Raw genomic sequence first — 27,789 nt, 5'->3', positions numbered from 1 at the left:
GGAGAGAGAGGGGGGAACCTTGTGAAAATGCTAAAAAGAGGAGTTGAATGGAGGTGGTGATAGATAGTATAAATGGCATAATGCAAATAGCAATTCCCAGCTTTAGCATGTCGTTATTGAGAGTGGCAACATATATTTTCTGCAGTAACACTAGAAAAAATATAGCCTATTTGATTTACACGTGACTGCTAACAAAATAAGGAAGACATTGGTTTGGTACACTAGAATGGTCATGTGTAGTTGCCTTTAACTCAAGATACTGTATCTAAAAGAGCATTCATTGTCAGCCATCAAGTATAGGTAACTAAGCACACTGCATCAGGCAGGATTTCAAGTTACAGTTTATAATAATAATAATATCCAAAAGTATTTTTACCAGTAACATAACCTGCCTAAAAATTTATAAATATGGTCTCTTGTATGTACAGTATTGGTGGGTGGCAGATATTTTGGGCATCTGCATATTTCCTGGCACTCAGGGTCATCATTAAACATGTATACACAATTACATAATTTTGATTGTTAAAAAAATGAAATAAATGTTAATACACCAAGAGCAGTTCAGCATTCAGGTGGTGGTACTGCTGGTGTCCTGTGGTTGTCTATATCTTCCTCAACACCTTGCTGCATCTCAAGAGGTTCAGTGAAAAAATCAGAACAATGGAATGGCTTTGTGTTCGGATATATTCGTCATGATCTTAAAGGCTTCAGTAGACACTTTTCATATAATTTTGATTGATATATTGTATTATCACTTTATGTTACCTACTATAAATGTAACACCCTATCAAATACCTAGGTTGTCACTGTGAGAACTATGTATTGGTTGGCATGAAGTGGTAATGTGTATTTCAGAACCATGTCTTAGCAATACATACAAGGATGATGTACAGACAAAAATCTACCACCATCCTGATGACAGCATTTATAGCAGGACTGTATTGTAAACCTTGGACAGGCAAGTAATTTCATGAAGCCAAAGATTTACAATATTTTCAAATCTTAGTCTCTATGGCATATAACTACAAGTACTAATTTACCATTTCTAAAAGTCCGTCTCTGTCCAAGTGTGAATCATTTCTGGAGACAGTCTATATTTTATTTTGTTTGAGAAAGTCACAGCTTGACCCCTCAAATGTAGCTTCCCTTGGAGACTTTATATACTGAAAGATATATATACTGTAATGTTACACATTTGAGGCTTTTTTGAATAGTCAGCACTACTGCTTTCATTTTCAGATATAAATTTCCTCGTTACTTTCGATACAGCCTGTGAGAATGAATAAACATGACTTGTACGAAGCACTCTAATTGTAAATCTCAATGTTGACTATATTTAGATGGGAATTCCCTCATGAATTGCTCAGGAAAGCTAAACTTTTGTTTATCACTGTTAGACTTCAAATATCCGAGTCCGAGGAACTAATTAATCAGTCCAAAATACAAAAACTGAGAATAAATGTCACACAATATACAGTACCTTAGTCAAAGAAAGATGTAAACTACCATGACATGATGAATATAATAGTGAAGATGGTTGAAATGTGAAAGATGGAAAATAGTAAAATATCAGGTTGAATATAAACTTGAGACTAAACAAAATAATGTAGGAAACATACGGAGATTCATAATACGTTTATTAATAAAAATTAGGTTTATTTAACGGATTTATAAATATGATTAATTACAGAGGGACTAACTTAAGTAAAGTTCTGTAAAACATTGGAGATATGACTTCTGAAGTACTTAAAAGGAAATAAAACTTCTATATCACTGTTTGATAGTTATGAATGTGTATTTAACTCTAGCAATAGTTGAGAGATGTGTATTTGTTACAAAATATTTAACTGAAGAATATCTTATCATGCTTTTATTAGAAATTATCTGCAAAAACTGACTAGCTTGTGAAGTTATCATTAGTGTTTTTTTAATTTTTCTATTTACATCAGACATGGTACAAATACTGTAACTATGGTGAAAAACTAAATTGCCTACCACGGACAGGAAAGAAATGGCTAAATAAATTAAATCATTAGTTTTTATACAATTTCATTTGAAAATGCCAGTTTTCGCAAATGCATCACTTAATCTCAACCTAAAATTTAACTTAGCTATATACCCTGCAAAGAGGACCTTCCAGCATTCGAAGAGGCCATCATCAAAAGCGGACCAGGCTGCATCCTCTTTCAATTAAATGAAGATATTTCAATATGCATCTGTAATTCCTCTACAATAAAAGGTTCTCATCATCTAAAGGAGAACTTCCATGACTGATGACTGTCAATGAACTGTGCATTACTTAAAGGTTTTCCTGTTACTAGTGTCAATGCATGAGGTTGAAATGGCAGATGCCCTTACCACAATCTCCACCTCTTTTCTATGGTTTATTATAGCCTCAAATTAAGAGATCAACAACTATGACCCTTGCATATACTGACAGAGGAAGGATAAGCATCTAAAATCATTAAGTACTCGGAAATCGATTATGTCACAGTTAGGTACTCCATGTTACCTTTTAATTACACATATATGTTGCTTTTCACAACCTGTGTTGACAATTCTGCTTACAAACATTGCAACTACAAGTTAAACAATGGGGATAGAGATAATTCAATAAAAAAAAATTGTCCAATGGAATTATAAAGGTACTCTCATAAGACAACAGGGCAAATGATTAGCATTTCACATCTGCCTAAAAGAGGGGAGTAATTGTGATAAATTTTTTCTATCCTGATATCATGTCCCAGATAATATTACTCAAGGGATTGAATTTTCATTGGATTTATAATGACAATATTAATCATTCATGAAATAAACATTTTTTTTATGCCACAGCAACTTTGAAATAGGTAACATACAGCAAAAATATTGTCTAGCCTGGACAGATTTTGACGACAAACCCAGCATGGTGACATTCTGGTTCATCCATTTTTTAGTGTAAACTATGGCACTAATGTCATTTTGATTCAAAGACTTGTACCCAACCACTCATGGAGTTTTCATATGAATCGTCAACCATTTTGATAGAAATTATATCTACATCTTGTGCCATTTCCCAGATTCACAGCAGGGTGGCACATGCAAGTTCTACAAACGTTCATACCTATATATCTCCAAATACATGAAAAGAATAAGGTTTGCCTTTGCAAGCAATGTACCTAGTATAAATCAAGGAGGAAGTAAAAGGAAAGGGAAAACATTAAGGACTGTAAAATACACAGAACAACAGTGAGAATGCACAGATCACAAAGTGAATGTGACCTTAGAAAATAAGAACAAATGTATTATACTTGCTCCTACCAATTCTACTACTTTGCACATGCTAGTGTTTCCATGGATAATCAATTCTAAGTGTGATATTTTCATAGTCAGCAGGTTCTTGTTTTTTTTTATCAAACCGCAGTTAAGAAAACTTAACCTGTAACAGTCCTCTGTTCTTAACGCTACCTCGCTATCGCGGGAAATAGCGAATAGTATGAAAAAAAAAAAAAAAAAAAAAAATTTATGAACAAATTCTGTCCAAGACTTTTAATGCTGCTTCCAGCGTTTGGTGAAATGGGCCTGCTATGAAACAGATGTTCTGGCTCATGTTTGTTTTAAAACATTCTGTAAGCTGATCACATGCAACTCATTTGGGAAATATCAAACAGCTCTCACAAACCTTGCAGCTCTTGCTGCAGGTGAAATTGCTTGTGCATTTCATTTCTAAGTTTGCCCACTGAGGAGTGAGTATCTCATCTTTTAATTACAAGTAAATATTTCCCTTGACATTATTTGTACAATGTGACATTCTTGTACAATGTTAAGCACAACTGATGCTGTATAATTTTGTGAAACAACTTGTCATAATAGTTTAAAGTGAACACAGTAGCTTAACAATGGGAATGCTGATATATATATATATATATATATATATATATATATATATATATATATATATATATATATAATGAAAGTGGATACAGCTTTTCTTCATTTGTTCCTGGCACTACCTTGCTACAGTGGGAAATGGCAATAAAGTATGAAAAAAAATTATAGCAGTTTTTTGAACTGCAAATAATATGTTATCAAATAAATATGCACTGAACAAACTGGGAAACTTTATGTTAGGTCCTGAGCGGTTGGAAGAATTAACTTCATCAAATGTAGCCTGTGTAATCTGGTGAATCTTAAGTCTTAAAGCTGATTCCACACATACTCTTATACCTATTATTTAAAACATAGAAAATAAGTATTATTCAAATCTCATCAGGTAAGTAATTTAGTAGAAACTGAACATCAGAACAATGAGCTGGTAAAGGCACTGTTCAAGAGTATGTAAAACATTCCAGTCTAAATCAGTTTTAAATTCTAACATTTTTTCTTTTGTTGATAAATTTTCCAATCTGTTTCCAAAATGCTTAACAATAAAATGCAGTTTCAACAGTGACTGATAACTGTTGTGTCACAAATGTAATGTCATGGAGTATCAATAATATTTATGCCTTGAAAATTGTATGACCAACCTTATGACACCATTCAAAACCTAAAATCAATTAAACATGAGCCAACCTGTTATGAAGTCTTATCAAAGCCATCCTTTAATTAAAGAATCACTAGCTACTCTGTAACAAAGATTCTAATCTGAAATAGCATGAACCAAACTGTAATCAAGTGTGGTACGAGCCATCAGGTAATGTAAGCTAAGGCATGCATTACTGACAAAGGAGACCACTGATGAGTGTCATTTTTCGTGTCAACAGCTAATTTGCACAACTGATTGAATGCACCATGCTATGCTAATAATACTAACTGCACAAGAGTACATCCTAACAAAAACTTTTGTGAGGTTGGGTTGAATCTCGGTGTGCTGTGGCTGAAAAAATCAAGCAGCACAATTCAACTACTGAATAGCACACTGACCATTGGTGTGGTAGCATTGTGCAGCTCACAAGTAATGCATATTAGTTAATGATACGTAACATCAGTACTGTGACAAATATCCAAGTACTCTGTCATTATGTTTTTAGTACAAAATATTAAATCTAAAAAATAGGAATACATATGTTACATTTATGTGATACATGGATAAGTGCAATATACTGTCAGTTTCAAATATCATACCAAGTTTCTAAGGACACTTGTGCCTTGTCTGCCTGAAACAGTTCAAACAAGAAGTAAATCATAAAGAATGAAAAAAAATATATAAAGTCAGACGGTTAGTCATGGATTTTTCATTACTATTGTAATTCCTATTTCTATTGCATTATATTACAAAAACTAACACTTTTGTGATTGAGTTCAAATACTTAAATGAATATTCCTTATATCAATTTCATATGTAATAATTATGTTTAAGATCAATATGTAATGTTGTAATGAGGTATAAATTTCCTTTTAGTGTACAGTTTGAGGAAAGTAGCAATTCTAAAAAAAAAAAAATTGCCATAAAATCTACTTTACACACAAGTCATTATTCCCTACACACCAAACCTCATAGCTCTTAAACTACAAGATTCTTTAATAATATTAGGAGGTGCAAAGTAAAAATGTCCAGCTGCTGAATGAGGAAAAAGATTTGCACTCATACATAGATGACATAATCATATTGACAGTGTGAGATGAGCTGACCCTCTAATTCTTTAATTAAGTGTGTTTCTAAGAAAAAGTGAGCCTTCATGAAATATGTAATGGTCAAAATCATCTTGTCCCAAACATGCATAGCTTTGTAAAAGCAATCACTAGTCTCAAAATAGCCACTACTTATATAATGTATGTACATCTTTACAAAAATATTATTGTTCTTCCTACTACAGGGTCTGTTTCACACTCTACCAAATTTCTATAATCTGTTGAGTTAAAATAAAAATATTAAATGAATCTTAAATCAGTCACCTAAAAGATTATGAATCAGACCCTGTTGCCAACAAACAGCTTAGTTCACAACACATCATTCTAATAAAGAAATAAACTACATTTATTTTCATCTTCCAATGAATAGAAGCGATAGCCTCCATAGTTTGAATAAAATGCACCACGGGAGAAGTGATCACCCTCAGCACTTCAGTAAACGGCTTCATAAACCTACATTATCAGCCTAGAATTGAGCTTGGAGTAAGAACTCTCTGCATTTCATAATAGAGTTCTGCCCACCACATAAATGAAAGGGGAGGGAGAGGGGTACAAGTGAGGAGATTCTTGATTTTGTGCCTTCCATACCATTTTAGGAAAGAAGAAATCATTCAAATAATTCTCCAAGTTATTGGTTTTTTAAAATATCTCATTTCATCAGAATTCCTTGAAAAGGGTCATAACATCAGAAGGGGGAAGTAATAAGTGCTTATCACTGAAAGCCAATTCATCAAATAATTCTCTTTAGAAAATAAGCCATTTCAAAAGTCTTAAGGCGTCATAATTGCTGATCTCCTCACCACTACAGCAATACTCTCTTTAGCTACTCAAACAAAATCAGATTTAGAAACACCCGTCATCTTTGGTACCATAGACAGCATGCTGCTGAGGGGTAGAAGGAATCATTCATGGTGGTCAAAATTCTTTAACAATTCCAGGTTTTGCCTCTATAAGCCAAGCCTCCTTAATAGGTGCACTGGTATAAATACTGCAAGTTACTTCTACAATAATCCATTCCTAATGCATTAGTAGCAATCAATATACTATGTATGGTAAAATATATCCTCAAGTTAGTACCTATTAACTGCAAGGAAAATCTTACAATCAAATTAACAAACATTCACTGCATTCATTTAATGGCATGACAACAGTAAACTAATATTCAATAGGCACAAAGCTATCGGCCTTGAGAATGATTGGCTTATGTCAAAATGTTCAAGTCCCAAAATGATTCAACAAGGATAATGCTACATGTCTATCCCCTTGAGACTGTCTTCCACCAGGATGATACCAGTCTTGCCTCAGCAACAGCTTAACAATTCAGGTCCCATTACACTCTGGCCCTTTGCTGGGGACCTCAGACATGTCCACAATCTGCAGTGACTTTCTCTGAGATCTCAGACATGTCCAGATCCTTCAGCCCTTCTTTTAAGACCTCAGGCCTGTCAGCATACTTTAGCCATTTGCTTTAGAACCTCAGACATGTCTGGATCTCTCAGCCATTGACATTAAGACCTTAACTTATGCCTTCATTGTGTAGCCCTCTACTTAGCCTTATCTGCACCCTCAGGACCTTAACTAGGGAATTAATATACCTGAATGCTTCCAACCTCAACTTAATAGTCTTTTTTCATTCCAATATCCTTGATTTAGAGCTTCAGATATGTGTACATCCTTCAGTCGCTCTTAGAACCTGAGACATGTCTGCCTCCTTAAGCCCATGGCTTTAGGACCTCTGTCATATATTTCTTCTTTAGTCTAGAAAACTGCTACACCAGGGCCAAAACAGAAACCCAGCACAGGTTGGAGTTCCCATTAGGAAAAGCAATGTTTAGCACAACAAGGAGGGCATGAAAGCTCAATACTTTCTGTTCTTCCAAAACACCTATAGTCTGTAACAGTCATTTTAACCCTCCATTATTATTTCTAACTACCATAACATTTATTGTTAAAGTTCAGTAGTAGCCTCTTAACCTGAATTACGCATTTGGTTGTTGCCTTTATTCTTATGAATTGTTTTTTTGTATGGTTTTAGCCACCGTACTTTATTACCAAGATTAATGGTACTGTTTTCATTGGCACATCGAGGACAACATTCTTGCTCCACTTGTATCATAGCCTGACAATGTAGATAGGGACACCGTGGGTTGGCACATGTGATATTGCTATCCTGTTGGAAAATATAACATCACATTAATAAGAATATCCTAATATGGGGTAGATCATATTAATAAATGAATAATCTCAATATGAAATGGAAATCAATTTCTAATTAGGCTCTGCTACCAACAATAATTTTGTAATTAAGCTAAAATATTTCTGGTAAAAACTTTGTTGCATTTTATTCAAGATTTTAAGGATGCATTTGTAGCTCTTCAAATACACAAATTTAACATGTTCACAGGATTTTTCTGAAAAATAATCATTCAAGAATTTTCCTAATACTATCATATGGATATTAGAGAAAAACACTGAAAGCATCAGTAAAGTAAACTTCAAAACCACCAACATATTTTTAAACATGCTACACTTGTGAAGATATCATTCCTCAGAATTCAAAACAATAGCCGAGAAAGTTTACAGTACATAGATATCTACTTTCATTAGACAAATCACTGGAAGTATAGCAATTCCTGTTTTGAGTTTATCAAATAAAATTTGTATTCAGAAATCTCAGAATGCAATGATACAAAATGGCAACCACCCAGTTAACACCCACATCTTCCCTGAACCAAATTCCTATGCTACCATGAAATGTTCTAGATAACCATACCTTGCATTTGCATGTCACGCATTCGTAGAACCCAATAGATGTCACTCTAGGATGCCACTCTGCACCATTCACATATATCATCTGTAGTTCAGAGAAAAATAAAATGCTAAAAGATTGAAAGTTAAAAATTATTTGCTCTAACAATATACAAAAATCTCTTTATATGGTGAGTGCAAAGTACATTTCCTCACTGTCTTGAAACAAGATTCTGCAGAGACCATACTGCTCTTGTAATTTTTGTAAACACTTGCACCAAGAACAGATGACTGAGCCTTCAGTGAAAAATCCTTGTTTGCTCGATCTCAGAAACTGGTACAGATGGGGAGGATTTCTAGCCCTCCACTACTGCCTACCTCAAGAGAATGAGTGAGGAAAGATTGACCAAGAGGATATATGTCAGAGATGGAGGGAACGAGGAGAAGTGGGAGACCAAATTGGAGATGGAAAGATGGAGTGAAAAAGATTTTGAGTGATCAGGGCCTGAACATGCAGGAGGGTGAAAGGTGTGCAAGGAACAGAGTGAATTGGAACGATGTGGCATACTGGGGTCGATGTGCTGTAAATGGATTGAACCAGGGCATGTGAAGCGTCTGGGGTAAACCATGGAAAGTTCTGTGGGGCCTGGATGTGGAAAGGGAGCTGTGGTTTCGGTGCATTATTACATGACAGCTAGAGACTGAGTGTGAACGAATGTGGCCTTTGTTGTCTTTTCCTAGCGCTACCTCGTGCACATTTGGGGGGAGGGGGTTGTTATTTCTTGTGTGGCGGGGTGGTGATGGGAATGAATAAGGGCAGACAGTATGAATTATAAACATGTGCATATATGTATATGTATGTGTGTGTATATATATGTATACGTTGAGATGTATTGGTATGTATATTTGCATGTGTGGACGTGTATGTATAAACATGTGTATGTGGGTGGGTTGGGCCATTTCTTTCGTCTGTTTCCTTGCGCTACCTTGCTAATGTGGGAGACAGCGACAAAGCAAAATGAATAAATAAATAAATAGGAGATATGTATGCAGTATTCATTCTCTCCTATCCCCAAAAAAAAAAAAAAAAAAAAAAAAAAAAAAAAAAAAAAGAAAAATAAGGTCAAGTCATAAAGCATTAAGTAATGTATACAAATTTGAGAAACTGAGCTGACTTATTTCTCCACAAGGTGTTAATTGTATAAGAGCATAAAGTGTCAAAACTATGAGTTGCATATGTAAAATTAAAAGGCATGATGTGCTTTTAAAGTATATTCCTGACACGCATAAACAAGAGTCTATAATGGTTATCTTTGTTCTATGGTAACTTGAATGAAAAAGAAAAATGAGGTAGATATCTGCATATCAAAAGGCCTCATGCATATACTCTGTCAAGAGGCTACTCTGAAGTCTTTCAGAAATATGATTAAAAATATTCAGCACAGATCACATGCCATAAAATGAGAAACAGAAAGTGCAGAAGTGAAGAGTAGCATGGGTGTAATTTCCCTCGATGTGGTTGGGATGAAAATAAAAGAAAGCAGCAAAACATGTATTTCTCGTCTTTACTGGTGCAATGAAAACAGAGCTTCTTTATAAGGAAATAAGACAATCCTTTTACACATCTTTATGCTACCCCAGGGGGATGTTAGCCTATGGGTGCTGCAAGATGTATGCATATGCTATAGTACAGTGTTTTTCTCATTTCTATAACATTAATAAAATGTTCATGTGAATGTCTACTTTGCATATCATTACTGAAATCTGTAATGAAAAACTCCATTTAAACCCTACTAAAGTTTACTTCCCTAGTGTTGAAGTGCAACATCATACTTCTCTCTCTGACACCTAAATGGTAACTCAGCCTTTACACAGTTAGGGAGGACGATGTAAAATGTTAAGTGGGAAGGCTCAAAAAAAGGGTGAATGTATGCAGGGAAAAAAGGATGGTATGGAAAAAAAATTTGCGTAAAAAATAAGGCTGTAAACACCAACAAAGTCCTGACTATTATGCATAATTGTTTATGAAATCATGCCATGAATCCCTCCCATTCAGCTACCACCAACCCCAGCCTATTTAAGTGTGGTTCAACCTGAATGGAGGAAGATGGGCTGACCAATGAAGTAAGGGCAAGAGAGAAGTCTGAAGTGTATGGAGTAAGTCTTTTGATGCATGTTGGTGACTATGTGGAAGCATGTTTTTGGTGTCTTATTTACATACCCCCTACAAAATGGTTTTGTATATATTTGTGTTGCATCTTTGGTTTTTTGATTCACGAAGTGAAACATTAAACACTGTTCATTGTATTTATTAATGGATGGCTGGAGCCTCCCTGAGTGCTCCAGGGCTTCAAGGGAACCAATGGTGTTCCATGTTTGTACTGTTGTCAAGATCTCTGATTTGCCTGCAATTTGTATTACTGTTGCCTTCAAGTCTCTGCAATGCTTTTTGGGCTTCTTCTCTTACATAGGAAGGTTAGTTTAATCTTTAATTGTTTATGCTGTTAGAGGTGTTTTCAATGTAGGGATATTTTTCATTTGTGACGAATCATATAGCCTTATTTTGTATCCTCTGTAACTTCAGGTAACATGATTTGGAGGCAAGAAACGTTGGTACAGGTGGAAAAGCAAGGACAGGTATTATCGTGGCCTTCACTAGGTGTAGTTATTGATTTTCTGGAAGATGCCAGAATCTAAATAGACTGGTAAGGGCCACTTCTCCAAGTGCAGATCTCTTGATATGATCTATCATCATACAGGCTCAAAGACAACTTTTTAAGCAAATTCCTTATTTGCCCCCACCTCCATGCAGCATTATCAAAAATATACAAGGAAGCTCTACTTGCTGAAAATAATCAGATGTAACCAACATGGAAATATCCATATTCTCTAACTTCTCATGTCTTTCCTAATATATGGCCTAGCACACTTCAAAAGACAGGTTTTTCACTTTCATAATTTTCTGTATATTTCACTTAAGGCCCTGCCATGGTGTTGACTTTATCCATGACTGGAAAAAAAAACTTTAAAGGGAAATACAATGTCCTTCCAATTACCCATTATGAAGGCCTGTTTTGCTTTCAAAACACCCAGAGCGGTTGAATCGACAGTGCTAGCAACTATACCACTAAGGTAATTTAACATCAGTGGTAACTTTTACATACTACCATAATACAGAAACTGGACAAAGCATAAGATGTATCCCTGAAGAAATTCCTATGTAAACAATTTCAATGACAGGATAAGACTACTTCAACAATCTGAACTTTATTCTAGTTTCAGAGATTTACTTCAATACCTTTGTAGTAGCCTGGTCCCAAACTGAGTGAACACTGAAGGGAGGGGGTGAATGAATGACAGCTCCTGATCCCAGAGAAAGGTGTTTTTTCTTACTACTAAGTTTGCTTTCTCGTTAAACTCTTATTTCAAACACACAGCACAATGTTATTGGTCTTTGTCTAGTTGCATAGAAATATTTATTGTTCCAATAACCTTCCTGGGTAAAACAAAGCAAATCAACAATATCAAAGTGTGGAGAAGGGTGGTAGGTTTGGTGAATAATTTCAAACAGGTATAGGAGTAAGATATGGCTGTAATATCACATTGGCTTCTCCACATGTGGGCCAGTGTGAACGATGAAAACAAGCACATCAGACAAAGTAACTCGAGTTGGTGGAAATACTTGGTCACTGCTGACTACCCCCTATCAGTGGATGATTCATTATTGCTTATATAGGGTAAAGAGAAATTACAGAAAGTGGTAAATGCCTTTTAAACAGTAACAACAACGCTGAAAGTGAATGCTACCAGGAGTTAGTCATTCATTTTTGAAGGGAGAGGGAGTGATGTAGTTGCCTTTGCAATTCCATGTAGAATCAGTGAGTCTAGGGGAATGATGATAGTGGGAAAGGTCAGATAATTTTAGTGCAGAATCTGCAAACATGGTACAATGGAAGAAATATTAGGGGAAAGAACTATCTAGGAAACAAAGGTGGTTTAATCCATGAGAGTTATGGAAAAGAATAAAGTGACCATGAATATGAAATTCAGGCTACAAGGGTGAGTCCTGGTCATAAAATAATGAGTCCTAAGATACATTCTGTTAAAATAAGCTATTTTACAAGGGCTTGTAGTGTTAGCAAATGGGATGAAGTAAGGGTGAAGCATACATGAGGTGTCACTAGGGTAGTACACTGACGTGAGGACCATGGAAGGTGGGAGGGGGATAGATCACATTATGGAGGTATATTTGTATAGGATAGCCTCTAGGCTTTTTGGTCCTGGCTACCCCTATAAAGGAAGTTCTAAGGGAAAACAAAGCACCAGGAATATAAATATCCTATCAAGATGATGAACACATAACTACCAGGTTTCCCTTCTGTTATGTACACTTGGCTCTAATATACATTCCACCATCATACTTAAGGAAATAGCCATGAAATTTTCAGCAATTTCCTGACAAGCTGTGTATCGTCATAACAACTAAGCACAAGATGACACTCACCTGATTTAACAGACATCCACCATTACTTAGAATGTTATTTCTCTGCTCTTCTTCTGTCAGTCGCTCTCCCTCATTAACCATTCCTGGTTGAGCTATGGGCAATGGCACCTCAGGTCTGGGTGTGCGACACTTTGCACAGCAATCATCTGGCTCCTGCTCCATATCATCAGGACCACAAAGAAGAGGTGGACACCGAAACCGGGAACAGTTAACTTCAGGGCGTCCACTAGGATGGAGCTAAGTCAAAAGTAAAAGCTTTTTAGTTTAAAAGGAATTGTAGCTTTAGTGTCTGATAATTACTGTGCACAAGTAATGAGAAAAATAAACTTATTGTATCAAGCATGAAAACAGGTTTAAAATTTATGTGAATTTAGGAAATCACAAGTTACCATAAGAGGAGTCTGGCTTTAACAGGCAAATTTACATACATTTTCAGTTCCACTTACCATACAGATACAAGAGACACACTTATCGAAGCCTCTTGGAGGAAGGAAAGGATGCCATTTTGATCCTAAAAGGTGTTTTTGATTATTTAGCTCACACATGTTGCTCTCCTCTGTGACATCATTGCCAACTGTAGAAAACAAGCCCATATTACATTAAATCTCCAAAGAAAGAAGGGTTATAAATGGAAAGCACAATATGTACCACTAATGCTGTCAGCTGCTATAAATGTGTACTCTCTGATTATGTAATGACATGGAGGGCAAGGAAAATTTCTACTACATGAGATTAAGCATTAGTATGTTGTAATGAATGACATTCGGCTCCAACAAACCAGAGTTCTGGGTATATGTGGTCTACTATATCAAAAGACACTACTTTTTCCAGCTACAGAATGGTCAATCATTAATACAGTGTTCATTTGTTTCCTGGTGCTACCATAAAAAAGTACTGATATACCTTTCTACTGAATGACCGAATAATTCTTGGATACTGGTTAGGAAAAATACTCCAAATGACTAGTTTCTCCTTATTTCAAAGAAATGCTCAATACTAACACTCAGAATAATAAGATTTAAGAACTCATAAGAAATAATCCAAATTCCCATTTTTATGCAACTGGGTGAGGTGAAAAGGTCTATGGCATGGGTACTTTCCTATACCTACAGCTTATCTCCCTCACTTTTACAGTAAAAGTTTTCTTGCCAGCTACTGGATCTGCTATACCTAATTTACAGTCTCATCATGCAGGGTGACAAAACTGGTGATGCATGCCTTAAACTGGGTGTAACATAGAAAGAAACCAAGTACTTCTTATATCACCTTATCTGTGTACCACATGGCAATTCAAATTCTAACTAGCATATATGATTTTGCATCTTTTACAACTTGCACTGTGTAAGTATATTTGCGACAATGTTTCAATATGTCTGCGTGCTTCATGTCTCACCTGGGCACATCTGGCAGCACTCCCCAGGTGGTGTGTATGCCCCCTCACAATCCAGCTTGTGACATACCACATCCTGGCATTTGATCTCACCCCTTGTGCACATACACATGGAGCAGGGGTTGATAGGGGATTGCCAGCTAGTGCCATCCTCAAACACTTTCTTATCTGTGGGGAATGCCAGCTTATGAGTAAAATGTAAAAAAATATGCTATTTAAGAAAGAGAGAAAGAGTCACTGTAAAATTTCTTTAAATGTAATAACAGCATGAAAGTCACATATTGAAACAGTTAATTTTGTAAATCTGAGCTGTGTTTTCTTATGATGGAGCTATGATGCTAGAAAATGTAAGGAATCTGTTCAAAAGGAATTGATAATCACAGTGATTATATATATATATATATTTTTTTTGCTTTGTCGCTGTCTCCCGCGTTTGCGAGGTAGCGCAAGGAAACAGACGAAAGAAATGGCCCAACCCATACATATGTATATACATACGTCCACACACGCAAATATACATACCTACACAGCTTTCCATGGTTTACCCCAGACGCTTCACATGCCCTGGTTCAACCCACTGACAGCACGTCAACCCCGGTATACCACATCGATCCAATTCACTCTATTCCTTGCCCTCCTTTCACCCTCCTGCATGTTCAGGCCCCGATCACACAAAATCTTTTTCACTCCATCTTTCCACCTCCAATTTGGTCTCCCACTTCCTCGTTCCCTCCGCCTTCGACACATATATCCTCTTGGTCAATGTTTCCTCACTCATTCTCTCCATGTGCCCAAACCATTTCAAAACACCCTCTTCTGCTCTCTCAACCACGCTCTTTTTATTTCCACACATCTCTCTTACCCTTACGTTACTTACTCGATCAAACCACCTCACACCACACATTGTCCTCAAACATCTCATTTCCAGCACATCCATCCTCCTGCGCACATCTCTATCCATAGCCCACGCCTCGCAACCATACAACGTTGTTGGAACCACTATTCCTTCAAACATATCCATTTTTGCTTTCCGAGATAATGTTCTCGACTTCCACACATTCTTCAAGGCTCCCAGAATTTTCGCCCCCCCTCCCCCACCCTATGATCCACTTCCGCTGCCATGGTTCCATCCGCTGCCAGATCCACTCCCAGATATCTAAAACACTTTACTTCCTCCAGTTTTTCTCCATTCAAACTTACCTCCCAATTGACTTGACCCTCAACCCTACTGTACCTAATAACCTTGCTCTTATTCACATTTACTCTTAACTTTCTTCTTTCACACACTTTACCAAACTCAGTCACCAGCTTCTGCAGTTTCTCACATGAATCAGCCACCAGCGCTGTATCATCAGCGAACAACAACTGACTCACTTCCCAAGCTCTCTCATCCCCAACAGACTTCATACTTGCCCCTCTTTCCAAAACTCTTGCATTCACCTCCCTAACAACCCCATCCATTAACAAATTAAACAACCATGGAGACATCACACACCCCTGCCGCAAACCTACATTCACTGAGAACCAATCACTTTCCTCTCTTCCTACACGTACACATGCCTTACATCCTCGATAAAAACTTTTCAATGCTTCTAACAACTTGCCTCCCACACCATATATTCTTAATACCGTCCACAGAGCATCTCTATCAACTCTATCATATGCCTTCTCCAGATCCATAAATGCTACATACAAATCCATTTGCTTTTCTAAGTATATCTCACATACATTCTTCAAAGCAAATACCTGATCCACACATCCTCTACCACTTCTGAAACCACACTGCTCTTCCCCAATCTGATGCTCTGTACATGCCTTCACCCTCTCAATCAATACCCTCCCATATAATTTACCAGGAATACTCAACAAACTTATACCTCTGTAATTTGAGCACTCACTCTTATCCCCTTTGCCTTTGTACAATGGCACTATGCACACATTCCGCCAATCCAATATATATATATATATATATATATATATATATATATATATATATATATATATATATATATATATATATATATATTCTTTTATTTTTCATACTATTTGCCATTACCCATGTTATTGAGGTAGCATTAAGAACAGAGGACTGAGCCTTTGAAGGAAATCCTCACTTGGCCCCCTTCTCTGTTCCTTCTTTCGGAAAATTAGAAATGAGAGGGGAGGATTTCCAGCCCCTCGCTCCCTTCCCTTTTAGTCGCCTTCTACGACACGCAAAAATACTTCCAACGTTTTCCCTGCGTGTCACAGAAGGCGACTAAATGGGAAGGGATCGTGGGGCTGGAAATTCTTCTCTTTCGTCTTTTTTTTTTTATTTTCCAAAAGGGGAGCAGAGAAGGAGGCCAAGTGAGGATATTCCTACAAAGGCTTAGTCCTCTGTTCTTAGCGCTACCTCACTAATGCGGGAAATGGCATTTAGTATGAAAAAAAAAAAATATATATATATATATATATATATATATATATATATATATCTTTCCACCTCCAATTTGGTCTCCCACTTCTCGTTCCCTCCACCTCTGACACATATATATATCCTCTTGGTCAATCTTTCCTCACTCATTCTCTCCATGTGGCCAAACCATTTGAAAACACCCTCTTCTGCTCTCTCAACCACACTCTTTTTATTACCACACATCTCTCTTACCCTATTATTACTTACTCGATCAAACCGCCTCACATCACATATTGTCCTCAAACATCTCATTTCCAGCACATCCACCCTCCTGTGCACAACTCTATCCATAGCCCATGCCTCACAACCATACAACATTGTTGGAACCACTATTCCTTCAAACATACCCATTTTTGCTTTCCAAGATAATGTTCTCAACTTCCACACATTCTTCAAGGCTCCCAGAATTTTTGCCCCCTCCCTCACCCTATGATTCACTTCCGCTTCCTTGGTTCCATCCACTGCCAAATCCACTCCCAGATATCTAAAACACTTCACTTCCTCCAGTTTTTCTCCATTCAAACTTACCTCCCAATTTACTTGACCCTCAACCCTACTGTACCTAATAACCTTACTCTTATTCACATTTACTCTCAACTTTCTTCTTTCAAACACTTTACCAAACTCAGTCACTAGCTTCTGCAGTTTCTCACAAGAATCAGCCACCAGCGCTGTATCATCAGCGAACAACAACTGACTTGCTTCCCAAGCTCTCTCATCCCCAACAGACTGCATACTTGCCCCTCTTTCCAAAACTCTTGCATTCACATCCCTAACAACCTCATCCATAAACAAATTAAAAAACCAAGGAGACATCACACACCCCTGCTGCAAACCTACTTTCACTGAGAACCAATCACTTTCCTCTCTTCCTACACATACACATGCCTTACATCCTCGATAAAAACTTTTCACTGCTTCTAACAACTTGCCTCCCACACCATATATTCTTAATACCTTCCACAGAGCATCTCTATCAACTCTATCATATGCCTTCTCCAGATCCATAAATGCTACATACAAGTCCATTTGCTTTTCTAAGTATTTCTCACATGCATTCTTCAAAGTAAACACCTAATCCACACATCCTCTACCACTTCTGAAACCACACAGCTCTTCCCCAATCTGATGCTCTGTACATGCCCTCACCCTCTCAATCAATACCCTCCCATATAATTTCCTAGGAATACTCAACAAACTTATACCTCTGTAATTTGGGCACTCACTCTTATCCCTTTTGCCTTTGTACAATGGCACTATGCAAGCATTCCGCCAATCCTCAGGCACCTCACCATGAATCATACATACATTAAATAACCTTACCAACCAGTCAACAATACAGTCACCCCTTTCTTAATAAATTCCACTGCAATATCATCCAAACCCGCTGCCTTGTCGGCTTTCATCTTCCGCAAAGCTTTTACTACCTCTTCTCTGTTTACCAAATCATTTTCCCTAACCCTCTCACTTTGCACACCACCTCGACCAAAACACCCTATATCTGCCACTCTATGATCAAACACATTAAACAAACCTTCAAAATACTCACTCCATCTCCTTCTCACATCACCATTACTTGTTATATATATAGGGTGGGGGAGGGGGCGAAAACCCTGGGAGCCTTGAAGAATGTGTGGAAGTCGAAAACACTATCTCCGAAAGCAAAAACGGCTATGTTTGAAGGAATAGTTGTTCCAACAATGTTGTATGGCTGCGAGGCGTGGGCTATGGATAGAGTTGTGTGCAGGAGGGTGGATGTGCTGGAAATGAGGTGGTTTGATCGAGTAAGTAATGTACGGGTAAGAGAGATGTGTGGAAATAAAAAGAGCGTGGTTGAGAGAGCAGAAGAGGGTGTTTTGAAATGGTTTGGGCACATGGAGAGAATGAGTGAGGAAAGATTGACCAAGAGGATATATGTGTCGGAAGTAGAGGGAATGAGGAGAAGTGGGAGACCAAACTGGAGGTGGAAAGATGGAGTGAAAAAGATTTTAGTGATCGGGGCCTGAACATGCAGGAGGGTGAAAGGCAGGCAAGGAATAGAGTGAATTGGATCATGTGGTATACCGGGGTCGACGTGCTGTCAATGGATTGAGTCAGGGCATGTGAAGCGTCTGGGGTAAACTATGGAAAGTTCTGTGGGGCCTGGATGTGGAAAGGGAGCTGTGGTTACGGGCATTATTGCATGACAGCTAGAGACTGAGTGTGAACGAGTGGGGCCTTTGTTGTCTTTTCCTAGCGCTACCTCGCACACATGAGGGGGAGGGGGATGTTATTCCATGTGTGGCGAGGTGGCGAAGGGAATGAATAAAGGCAGACAGTGTGAATTGTGTGCATGTGTATATATGTATGTGTCTGTGTGTGCATATATATGTGTACACTGAGATGTATGGGTATGTATATTTGCGTGTGTGGACGTGTATGTATATACATGTGTATGGGGGTGGGTTGGGCCATTTCTTTCATCTGTTTCCTTGCGCTACCTCGCAAACGCAGGAGACAGCGACAAAGCAAAATAATAATAATAATATTAACAAATAGTTCTATATGATGTCAAAGTTCTTGGCACAATCACAGTAGCTGTAAAATGTCTTAAGTAACTGGGTAGGTACTATATAGCACTGTCTATTTCTGACTTATAGAGCATTGTTCTGCTTGTCATAATTTAAAAACTGTAAATCTGTTATATGATACCATCAAGATTTGTCAACATTCATGAGAAACAAATAGCATTAAATCAAACTATCATTAACTGTAACAGTCTGATTGTATATCTCAAGTATCAGCTCTAATACTTCTTGAATGAATAAAGTGAAGACAGATATACATTATGCGAGTCACTGTTCTTTTTTCACTGAAATTAGAGGAATAAGTTATGGAGAAATAAATTCATAACTACAAGTGATAAATGGTCTGAATGTATAGTAAAAATCTATTTTAATAAATATTTAGATAACACTTCATGTTATTGGCCTCAGATTTTCTCTTTCTTTAATACTTACTTCAAGATCTTAATGAATTTATAAAAAACTCTGGATTAATGAGGTCTATTCCCCTTGAGTATATTCATATCATAATAAACCTATTTCTACTTGCAGGCCACATCAGTGTGTGTTCCAAATTATTACACAATACTTATGTGGGCTTAAAATATATACTAATGGTGACAGCCAGACATTTTCTTACAAAGATTCACTTCATTTGTACTGTCACACTGAAAACATGAATAACAAAATTAAAGATCATGCTTTAAAACTGACTCCTAGCTTAATAGTAATTTGAGCTAAATCATACATAACTAGCTTTAATCCCAAAATGAGCAAAGATGGGGCCAAGTGAGGATATTCCTCTTAGGCTGTCCTCTGTTCTTAATGCTACCTCGCTAAAGCGGGAAATGGCGAATATGTTAAAAAAAAAAGCTTTAAACCCATATTGGTGGATTCCCTCTATCTGAACAATCATGACACTGGCAAAGAACATCCATGATAAAATGAAAGGTACAAAGCAACTGCCCTCTCAAACACCACTGCACAAGAAAATTTGCTTGAATACATCACAAGACTCCCTAAAGCACATATGAGCTGTTTTTTCTCACATGTGCTCTGAGACCTATCATCTCCCCAGCAATGAAAAATTTGATAAAATAAATCACAAGACCCCAAATGCTCAAGAGGCAACCTCCAAAAGGGAGAAAGTGAACATTAAATCCAATATTTTCTTGTGTTTATTACACAATGATAAAGATACAACATGAACACACTTCCTGACCTTTGGCCCTGCCTGGTGAATGTGGCCAGCTCCCAAAGCACCATGAAAGTGCTATAGAAGGGGATCCTGGGATAGAAAGGATAGAAAGCTCTAATATCAGTGCATTATACATGAAAGCTACAGAGTGGATGTGAGTGAATGAGGCTTTATGTAAGATGCAATGTGGCAAGGTGGCTGGAGTGCATGGTACTGCAGCTGAATCTATTAAGAAAGGGGGGGTGACTGTGTTGTTGACTGGTTGGTAAGGACTTTCAGTGTATGTATGGATCATGGTGAGATGCCTGAGAATTGGTGGAATGCATGTATAGTGCCAATGTATAAAGGCAAGGGGGATAAAGGTGAGGGTTCAAACTACACAGGCATAAGTCTGTTGAGTGTACCTGGTAAGTTGTATGGGAGGGTTATGATTAAGAGGGTGAAGACATGCACAGAGCATCAGACTGGGGAGGAGCAGTGAGGTTTCAGAAGTGGCAAAGGTGTGTGGGTCACGTGTTTGCTTCAAAGAAAATGTGAAATACTTTGAGAAACAGATTAATCTGTACATGGCATTTATGGATTTGGAGAAAGTGTATGACAGGGTTGATAGAGATGCTTTGTGGAAGGTCTTAAGAATACAAGGTGAGTGAGGAAAGCTGCTGGAAGCATTGAGAACTTTTTATCAAGGCATGTGTACAAGTAGGAAGAGAGAGAGAGAGAGGGGGGGGGGGGTGAATGGTTCCAAGTGAAGGTTGGTCTGTGGCAGAGGTGTGTGACATCACCATACTTGTTTAATTTGTTTATGAATAGGGTAATGAGCAAGGTGTTAGAAATGAAGTGTTTAAGGGCAATATGTAGTGTGAGATGGTTTGATCGAGTAATTAATGAAAGGGTAAGAGAGATAAGTGGTAATAAAAAGAGTGTGGCTGAGAGAGCAGAGGAGGATGTATTGAAATAATTTGGACATACAGAAAGAATTAGTGATGAAATGTTGACAAAGAGGATATATGTGTCAGAGGAGGAGGGAACAAGGAGAAGCAGGAGACCAAATTGGAGATGGAAGGATGGACTGAAAAAGATTTTGAGGGATTGGCACCATAACGTACAAGAGGCATGCAAGAAATAGAGTGAGTTGGAGCAATGTAATATACCGGAGTTGACATGATGTCACTGGACTGAACCAGGGCATGTGAAACACCTGGGGTAAACCATGGAAAAGTCTGCATGGCCTGGATGAGGATAGGGACCTGTGGTTTCAGTGTGTTACACATGACAGATAGAGACTGAGTGTGAACGAAGGTGGCCTTTTTTGTCTGTTTTCCTGGTGCTACCTTGCTGAAGCAGGGGGTAGTGATGCTGTTTCCTATGGGGAGGGTAGCGCCAGAAATGGATAAAGGCAGATATGTGCATATGTCTGTGTATGTGCATGTATATGTTGATATGTAAGTATATATGTGCATATATGGATGTTTATGTATATATATTATGTGTATATGAGTGGATGGACCATTCTTCGTCTGTTCCTGGCACTATCTTGCTGACAAGGGAGACAGCAATCATGTACAATAAATAATAATTTTTTTTTTTTTTTTTTTTTGCTGTCTCCCGCGTTTGCGAGGTAGCGCAAGGAAACAGACGAAAGAAATGGCCCAACCCACCCCCATACACATGTATATACATACGTCCACACACGCAAATATACATACCTACACAGCTTTCCATGGTTTACCCCAGACGCTTCACATGCCCTGATTCAATCCACTGACAGCACGTCAAACCTGGTATACCACATCGATCCAATTCACTCTATTCCTTCCATGCCTTTCACCCTCCTGCATGTTCAGGCCCCGATCACACAAAATCTTTTTCACTCCATCTTTCCACCTCCAATTTGGTCTCCCACTTCTCCTCGTTCCCTCCACCTCTGACACATATATCCTCTTGGTCAATGTTTCCTCACTCATTCTCTCCATGTGCCCAAACCATTTCAAAACACCCTCTTCTGCTCTCTCAACCACGCTCTTTTTATTTCCACACATCTCTCTTACCCTTACGTTACTTACTCGATCAAACCACCTCACACCACACATTGTCCTCAAACATCTCATTTCCAGCACATCCATCCTCCTGCGCACAACTCTATCCATAGCCCACGCCTCGCAACCATACAACATTGTTGGAACCACTATTCCTTCAAACATACCCATTTTTGCTTTCCGAGATAATGTTCTCGACTTCCACACATTCTTCAAGGCTCCCAGAATTTTCGCCCCCTCCCCCTACCCTATGATCCACTTCTGCTTCCATGGTTCCATCCACTGCCAGATCCACTCCCAGATATCTAAAACACTTCACTTCCTCCAATTTTTCTCCATTCAAACTCACCTCCCAATTGACTTGACCCTCAACCCTACTGTACCTAATAACCTTGCTCTTATTCACATTTACTCTTAACTTTCTTCTTTCACACACCTTACCAAACTCAGTCACCAGCTTCTGCAGTTTCTCACATGAATCAGCCACCAGTGCTGTATCATCAGCGAACAACAACTGACTCACTTCCCAAGCTCTCTCATCCCCAACAGACTTCATACTTGCCCCTCTTTCCAAAACTCTTGCATTCACCTCCCTAACAACCCCATCCATAAACAAATTAAACAACCATGGAGACATCACACACCCCTGCCGCAAACCTACATTCCCTGAGAACCAATATATATATATATATATATATATATATATATATATATATATATATATATATATATATATATATATATTTTATATCATTATATTATTTTGCTTTGTCGCTGTCTCCCGCGTTTGCGAGGTAGCGCAAGGAAACAGACAAAAGAAATGGCCCAACCCACCCCCATACACATGTATATACATACACGTCCACACACACAAATATACATACCCATACATCTCAATGTACACATATATATACACACACAGACACATACATATATACACATGCACACAACTCACACTGTCTGCCTTTATTTATTCCCATCGCCACCTCGCCACACATGGAATAACATCCCCCTCCCCCCTCATGTGTGCGAGGTAGCGCTAGGAAACGACAACAAAGGCCCCATTCGTTCACACTCAGTCTCTAGCTGTCATGCAATAATGCCCGAAACCACAGCTCCCTTTCCACATCCAGACCCCACAAAACTTTCCATGGTTTACCCAAGACGCTTCACATGCCCTGGTTCAATCCATTGACAGCACGTCGACCCTGGTATACCATATTGTTCCAATTCACTTTATTCCTTGCACGCCTTTCACCCTCCTGTATGTTCAGGCCCTGATTGCTCAAAATCTTTTTCACTCCATCCTTCCACCTCCAATTTGGTCTCCCACTTCTTGTTCCCTCCACCTCTGACACATATATCTTCTTTGTCAATGTTTCCTCACTCATTCTCTCCATGTGACCAAACCATTTCAATACACCCTCTTCTGCTCTCTCAACCACACTCTTTTTATAACCACATATCTCCCTTACCCTTTCATTACTTACTCGATCAAACCACCTCACACCATATATTGTCCTCAAACATCTTATTTCCAACAAATCCACCCTCCTCCACACAACCCTATCTATTGCCCATGCCTCGCAACCATATAACATTGTTGGAAACACTATTCCTTCAAACATACCCATTTTTGCTCTCCGAGAGAACGTTTTCGCCTTCCACACATTCTCCAATGCTCCCAGGACCTTCGCCCCCTCCTCCACCCTGTGTGTGTGTGTTTGTGTGTGCTGATGTGCCTTTCTTTGTCTATTTCCTGGAGCTCCCTTGCTGACATGGGAATGGCAATCAAGTATGAAAAACAAATATGTATAGTATACAAAATACTTACTCCTGCCCTAAAAACCCCTTTTAAGTGGTCCCACATTGCTTACGAAGTTATAGGTCAAGAACTGTGGTGATGCTGTGTGTTTGTCTTGGTAGGTTTTGTGCAGTAGGTGATATGGGTTTTAATGAGGAAGATGCACCTCTAGCATGAAGAGTCTTCTGACATTATGTTGACCTAATGTTTGTAATGTTGTCTAAATCACAGATGATACAGTGTGACTCATCCATGTTAAGGAAGTGTAATTTCAAGTGATTATTTGTCTGGTAGAGTGGAGTTCAAGACTGAGTTGGGGAGCAATTATTTGGTTTGTGTCAAGTCGCTGCAGTGTGGATATGTTTAGTCAGTGTTGTGTTTATTGGGGCTCAGGGATTTGTGTTAGAGGATTGAGCTTATTTCAGCATGGGCACTGTGGGATGGTTATGAAGTGGCATAGGTAAGAGTGGGATAATACTGCTGCAGAGAACTGGGTGCCAAGTTTGCTGAAGTGGTATCGTATGGGAAATATTTTATTAATGACTCCTACCTGTATAGTCTCTCACCTTCATCTATACATCGGTGGCTGGGAGGAATTCCTGGGGATGGTTGGTCTAGACATCCTCCATATGAACACTGGTCATCATCTTCTACTGTCACTTTATGCTGTGCATCAACAAGACAGCTTGGGGGGACATACACTCCTTGGATGAGGCCACTGAGGGCAGGCTGTTGATGGGAGCTATTATCAAAAGGGAGTAACACTAGGTCTAGGTAGGAGACACCAGCACCTAGGCGGGTAAGGGCCAACTGAGTCAGCATGGTTGAATGGGCAGAGAGCTCCCACCCCTCTACCTTTGTTTCGAGATCCATTTTTGTCATCTCAAAACGTGGATCCCATGACCCATCTTCTTCACGAAGAATGAGGTTCCAGTGAGGCTCAACAACCCCAGCAGGGGGCTGACCTGCAACCATTACATCATAATGAGTGACACATGCTGAATCTACTGCCACCCAGACTGTTGCAGCCATGGGAACCTCTGGAGAAGATAACAAGACAGGCTGTGGAGAACGAAGAGCTTCTGTGACTGCTACCGGAGTTAACATACCACGAAGTTTTTCATCATTTTCTCCACCGCTCACAACTACCTCCAGCTTCCCTCGGAGCAAAGCATCGAGGTCACGGTATGTAGGCCTGTCATAGGTACCGTTTGCCCAGTTGTTTTGGTAGAATAGTATCAAGTTATCAACAATGCGGTGTCGACGACGATGTTTGGTTTCCAGTGTGAGAGTAGAAACTTCAATTCCTTTGACAAACATCTGATACTGGAAGGTTCCATCATTAGAAAGGGTGAGGAGAGCCCAACCTGCACCATGAGGAGGTGTAGACATTGCAACCTCTGTTCTTTCTGAAGTCTCACCGTCTTCAGGATCTGGCATTGGCTTACTCAGGACAGCTGAGAAAACATTGCAGGTAGCCCTTGGAGTGATCATGCCCTCAAGGGCTAGCTCTGGGGCAGTCTGACTCCATAACTTCATGGCGACTTGTCCACGGGTTAGCCGGATAAGACTTCTTTCTCCCAACGTTGTCATTACCTCTGCTCGATTCAAGTCCTTAAGTAAACAAGTACAAAAAAAAAATTATCATAAGCAATAAAGAGTACAGTTAGCAGTCTATGTCCCATAACTTGCACCTTCCTATCACTTGTGCTAACAACTGTTTGTGTGCATTTAATTCCTGTTTCATGCATCTGTAAAATACAGAACACCTGCTGTGCTAATACTATCTTTGCGAGTGGAGATTAAAAAATAAATAATCAACAGCTCCTACATTATGGTGTAACATGCACTACAATTTTGTATACCAACAGCCCAGTGATTTTGATCCAAAAACAACCGATGAAAAAACCTACTCACTGAGAAAACCTTGGGGATGACAACCATGTCTGTGACTGGGTCAAGGGCACGTTCAGGCAGTAGCTCTACCACAAGTGTGGCATTGTGGGCTTCCCCTGGAGCGAAGATCCCATTGAAGACGAGACTCACGTGCAGGGAATCTGTCTTGCGGTCTACAGAGATGATCGCTGTGCCTCCTCCACTGAGGGTCTGGTTGGCAGTAGCCATGGGTGTCAGTAGAGCGGAAAACACCTCAGTGTCGACCCCTACGTAACGTGCTACCTGTCCACTGATCATATCTTCATGGGAGTCCTCAGGAGGGTATAATGCCACCCACATCTTCTCATCCCGCAGTAATGCCCTACAGAACATTAAGAAGCCACTGATATGTGATGCAGAAGAACTGGTGGTGATCTTCAGCTGAATCAGAATGAAGTGAAAGGAGTATTTACAGAGCTTGAAGAAATGAGTGAATGGTATCCTATTTACTATGACATGAAACTGTCATACTTAAGGATACAACAAGGAAAAAAGAGGCATTTGGTAGGTGAATGCAAATGTTGCAGTCCAAGGAAGGACTACTGCTTTGGTGAAGGAACAGAGGAAAATTAACAAGAAACTAAAGCAAACTACTATTATTGCAAAATGTTGAATAGCATTTTTTGTGGCTGCTACTGTAATGCAAAAAAAAAAAAAACTACTTAGAGTAATCTTATTGTGGACACATATGACAAAGGATGAACAACTTTACATACAATATACTGTAGTGCTTCTCAACCATTTATATTTCATGGCACATTTTCGAGTTTCCTTGATCCTCATGGCACGGTAAATCAAATTATGTTAGCTCAGTATTCTAATTTCATAACCCATTATCCAATGAGAGGAAGGAAATGAGTATCTTTCTAAACACACATTATAAGCATTTTTCATAACACAAATAAAGTACTGCAGTTTCTCTAATTGCTAATGTACCATGGCATGTTAGGGATAATGTTGTAACACACTGGTTGCAAAGCACTTTTATACCATACTAAGATTAAAGAAATAATACAAAATTATACTCAAACTGATATAATGTTAAAAGTTATGGGATACGCAACAACTTTCTCAGTTTTAAAGTTATAGATTCTACATGATGCTGCTTTTAAATTACCTGAGGAGTACACGACTACTTCACCAAAGCATGTGCAACTACAGTTGGTAGGTGAATGTTTTAACCTTTCATATAGAAATTCTTAAAAATCATTATCTCCTTTTTTCATCACTGATATTCCTAGTCTATTTTTTCTGTACCAGCCTGTCACCCAACACATATTTCATTAAATATTTGACACAAGGCTGAAATGCTTTATGATGATGATAAGCAGGGAATTACTTTATAGTTAATGAAAAGTTGCAGCATGTGGGACATTTTTGTCTCCCATGAGGAAGAAAACTCTGTTAATTCCCCCATCCCCAAAAACATGATAAAAATAAAGAAAAGAAAATGGTCACTCTTCAGCCAATGTTACTTGGATGAAAATATGGTTCTGAAATTTTAGCCAATTATGGAGGAAATCTGAAGTGCCAACTTTGTCCAATGGTTTTTCACAGACTGATGCA

The 27,789-nt window shown here is 38.5% G+C and overlaps 1 protein-coding gene across 7 annotated transcripts in view; it reads right to left on the bottom strand.

The window, feature by feature from the left end:
* Positions 1 to 1,096: 1,096 nt before the first annotated feature.
* The window catches only part of LOC139749763 (dorsal-ventral patterning protein Sog-like), a 486,011-nt gene continuing 459,318 nt past the window's right edge, over positions 1,097 to 27,789 (bottom strand). For all 7 annotated transcript variants that reach the window (XM_071663985.1, XM_071663986.1, XM_071663988.1 and 4 more), the window contains 7 exons: positions 26,206 to 26,545; positions 24,855 to 25,902; positions 14,256 to 14,420; positions 13,309 to 13,436; positions 12,863 to 13,099; positions 8,384 to 8,464; positions 1,097 to 7,780 (listed from right to left, as the gene is read on the bottom strand). In XM_071663985.1, the coding sequence (XP_071520086.1) occupies positions 7,580 to 7,780; positions 8,384 to 8,464; positions 12,863 to 13,099; positions 13,309 to 13,436; positions 14,256 to 14,420; positions 24,855 to 25,902; positions 26,206 to 26,545 (2,200 nt within the window). In that variant the 3' untranslated portion in view covers positions 1,097 to 7,579. The remainder of the gene's footprint in view (positions 7,781 to 8,383; positions 8,465 to 12,862; positions 13,100 to 13,308; positions 13,437 to 14,255; positions 14,421 to 24,854; positions 25,903 to 26,205; positions 26,546 to 27,789) is intronic.

The sequence above is a fragment of the Panulirus ornatus genome, chromosome 8 (genome assembly GCF_036320965.1).
Source record: "Panulirus ornatus isolate Po-2019 chromosome 8, ASM3632096v1, whole genome shotgun sequence".
Lineage (NCBI taxonomy): Eukaryota > Metazoa > Arthropoda > Malacostraca > Decapoda > Palinuridae > Panulirus > Panulirus ornatus.
Note: the sequence above shows the minus strand (reverse complement) of the source record. Positions and strands in the feature narration are given on the sequence as shown.